Consider the following 3,289-nt stretch of genomic DNA (forward strand, 5'->3'; position numbering starts at 1 on the left):
TGGGTAAATAGCCCTATGACAAGAATATTGTTTTGTGCTTCCTCGCCGTGGTTCTCAGAAGGGGCAGAGCAGCCCAAGGACACTCCAGCCTGGCTGCAGTTACAGCGTGAGCGAATCCCGCCCGCGTGTTCGGGGCTTTGAAACTGTCTGGAGATTAAAGGCAAGAAATCCCCATCGTTATGAGAGATCTGCCCCAATCAGAGGTCTGTAAGGGCTGGACTCGTCCCGCTTTGGTTCTCCGGGTGCTCGTCCACACAGGACGCTCCAGCTCCCGCACAGCAAAACTAGACGTTTTATGACATTAATTCTCCCTTTCCTGGGCCGATTTGATGGGGTCGTCTCCTCATCACACTGCTCCAAAGGGCATTAAATCCATGGAGCCAAAGGAAAAACACGAGCAGACCCGGCCTGGCTGTTAAAAGGGAGCACAACTGCTCCCGCACGGATGTACCCGCGACATGAAGAGCACTTAGCAGCAGTTAAATAAAATAACCAATTAACACAGCTCATTACAGCTCCGTAACGACGGCCGCGATCCTGCCCGCAGAGGGGTTACCGGGACCCGACCTCATCCAGGAGCATTTGCACTGCCACGGAACAAGGAAAACCGGGTTGGGCTGCCCAGGTTGACCGGAGCGGCCGCGTCGCGATAGCCGAGGTGCTTTATCCCGATAATCCCGCATTTCCCCAGTTATCCCCCCGTTATGGAGGGCTCCAAAGGAGGCGCCGCCTGGTCCGCTCGGGAAGGCGCACGATCCCACAGGAACTGGGAAACGGGGGCAGGAAATGCCCCGCTTGGGGCTGGAACGCGGGATTTCCCCAACCCTCGAGTTGTAACACTCGAATCCGGCTGCCAAAATGAATTTAAAAATTAATAAAAATACGAGAGGGCCTCATGGATGCCCCCGGGGCGCCTGGGGGGCACCAGCCCCGAGGGGAGCCCCTTTCCGGGTGGTTTTTACCCCAAAGCGGGGCCGGGGCCGCCGCCCCGAGGGCTCCGGGCGGCCGCAGGGGCTGGGGCCCGCGGCGGAACCCGCAGCCGGGGGAGCCGGGGGCACCCGGAGCGCCGCGCCACGCCCCCCCGACCAATCGGAACGCGAGAGGCGGCGCGCGGGGAGCGGCCGCGGCCAATCGGCGAGCGAGGGCGGGGCGAGCGGAGCGGCGGCGGCCAATGGGGGAGCGCGGCGCGCCGTGACGGAGGCGGCGGGGGGAGGGGGCGCGGGACCGGCCTCGCCCCGGGGACACCCCCGGTCCGGTCCGGTCCAGTTCAGTCAATTACGGTCCGGTCCGGCGGGAGCGCCCCCGGGTTCCCCCGTCGCAGCGTCCCGCTGCCGCGGCGGGGAGGAGGGGGGCGCTGCGGCCAAAGCAGCGCCCGGCGGGGGCGGCGGGCGCGGCCTACCTGAGCGGCGCGGCCTGGGCGCGCGGTGCCGGCGGGCGGCGGCGGCAGCAGCGGAACCCCGGCGCCGGGGAGGCGGGGGCGCACGGAGCGAGCGGCGAGCGGCGCGCGGCCCGCGCCCACTTCCCGCGAGAGCCGCGCGCGGGGGCGCGGCCTGGCGCCGGCCAATGAGGACACGGGGCGGGGCCGCGCGGCGAGGCGCGACGCCCATTGGCTGCGCGGCGCCACGCCCCGTGCGTGCCACGCCCCCCATACGTCACGGCCCAGCTGCGCGCGCCACGTGGCGGGAGGCGGGGCCGGCGCCGCGATATCCGGGTGTCGCGATATGTGCGAAAGAGAGGGGGGAAAAGGAAAAAACATCAAAAACACCCCCCAAAACAACAAAGAAAAGCAAGGAGCCTAAAAAGGCAAAAAAAATAGCAAAAACAAAAAGGCAAGAGGCAAAATTCAAAAAAGCAAGAAAAAAAAGGAAAAGAAATCAAAAAAATCAAAACAATAAGAAATCCCCAAATCCCCCGAGGGAAACGCGTCGCAGTTTGCGCATTTTTTCGCAGGGCGCCGAGGCTGGCGCTGCCGGTGCCGCGCGATGCTCCCGGTGCGGCCGCGGGCCCCTTCCGGGCGGTTCCGGAGCATCCGCTCCCTATGGAGAACAACCGGTCCCGGCCTCGTCCCGGAGCCGCCTGCTGCTCCCGGGAAGCACGGGCGTGGACACGCATGTGCAATCATGCACAAGAATGCACGCACGTGTGCAGGCATGCACAATTGTGCACATATAAACACATGTGCACACGCAGGCACGCTTGTGCACACGCATGCACAAGGGTGCACACGCGTGCACACACGTGTGCACTCATGCACAATCCTGCACACTTACACACACGTCTGCACACGCAGGCACGCTCGTGCACATGCATGCACACCTGTGCACGCGCATGCACACGCATGTGCAATCATGCACAAGAATGCACGCACGTGTGCAGGCATGCACAATCCCGCACATATAAACACATCTGCACATGCAGGCACACCTGTGCACACGCATGCACAAGGATGCACACGCATGCACACACGTGCGCACTCATGCACAATCCTGCACATTTACACACACGTCTGCACACGCAGGCACGCTCGTGCACATTCATGCACACCTGTGCACACTCATGCACACGCATGTGCAATCATGCACAAGAATGCACGCACGTGTGCAGACATGCACAATTGTGCACATATAAACACATCTGCACACGCAGGCACGCTTGTGCACATGCATGCACAAGGATGCACAAGAATGCACACACGTGCGCACTCATGCACAATCCTGCACACTTATACACACGTCTGCACACGCAGGCACGCTCGTGCACACGCATGCACAAGGATGCACACGCATGCACACACGTGCGCACTCATGCACAATCCTGCACACTTACACACACGTCTGCACACGCAGGCACGCTCATGCATATGCATGCACACCTGTGCACGCGCATGCACACGCATGCGCACTCATGCACAAGAATGCACGCACGTGCATACTCATGCACACGCATGCACACACATGTGCACTCATGCACAATCCTGCACACTTATACACACATCTGCACACGCAGGCACACTCATGCACATGTGCGCACACACGCACAAGGATGAACACGTATGCGCACATGTACGCACTCATGCACAGCCCTGCACACTTCCACACACGTCTGCCCATGCAGGCACGCTCGTGCACACACGTGCACGCTCATGCACACGCATGCACGCTCATGCACAAGAATGCACGCATGTGCACACTTATGCACACTCGCACACACTCATGCACAATCCTGCACACTTACGCACACGTCTGCACACACAGGTACACTCGTGCACATACGTGCACGCTCATGCACA

The 3,289-nt window shown here is 61.6% G+C and overlaps 1 protein-coding gene across 1 annotated transcript; it reads left to right on the forward strand.

The window, feature by feature from the left end:
* Positions 1–2,176: 2,176 nt before the first annotated feature.
* Positions 2,177–3,046, forward strand: LOC148596365 (uncharacterized). The gene is made up of 2 exons (XM_088520791.1): positions 2,177–2,568; positions 2,647–3,046. Exons 1-2 carry the CDS (start codon positions 2,177–2,179, stop codon positions 3,044–3,046), a joined length of 792 nt encoding a protein of 263 aa, XP_088376917.1.
* Positions 3,047–3,289: the final 243 nt, after the last annotated feature.

The sequence above is a fragment of the Tinamus guttatus genome, unplaced genomic scaffold (assembly GCF_059628265.1).
Source record: "Tinamus guttatus ecotype Peru unplaced genomic scaffold, ASM5962826v1 Tinamus_guttatus_pri_ptg000004l, whole genome shotgun sequence".
NCBI lineage: Eukaryota > Metazoa > Chordata > Aves > Tinamiformes > Tinamidae > Tinamus > Tinamus guttatus.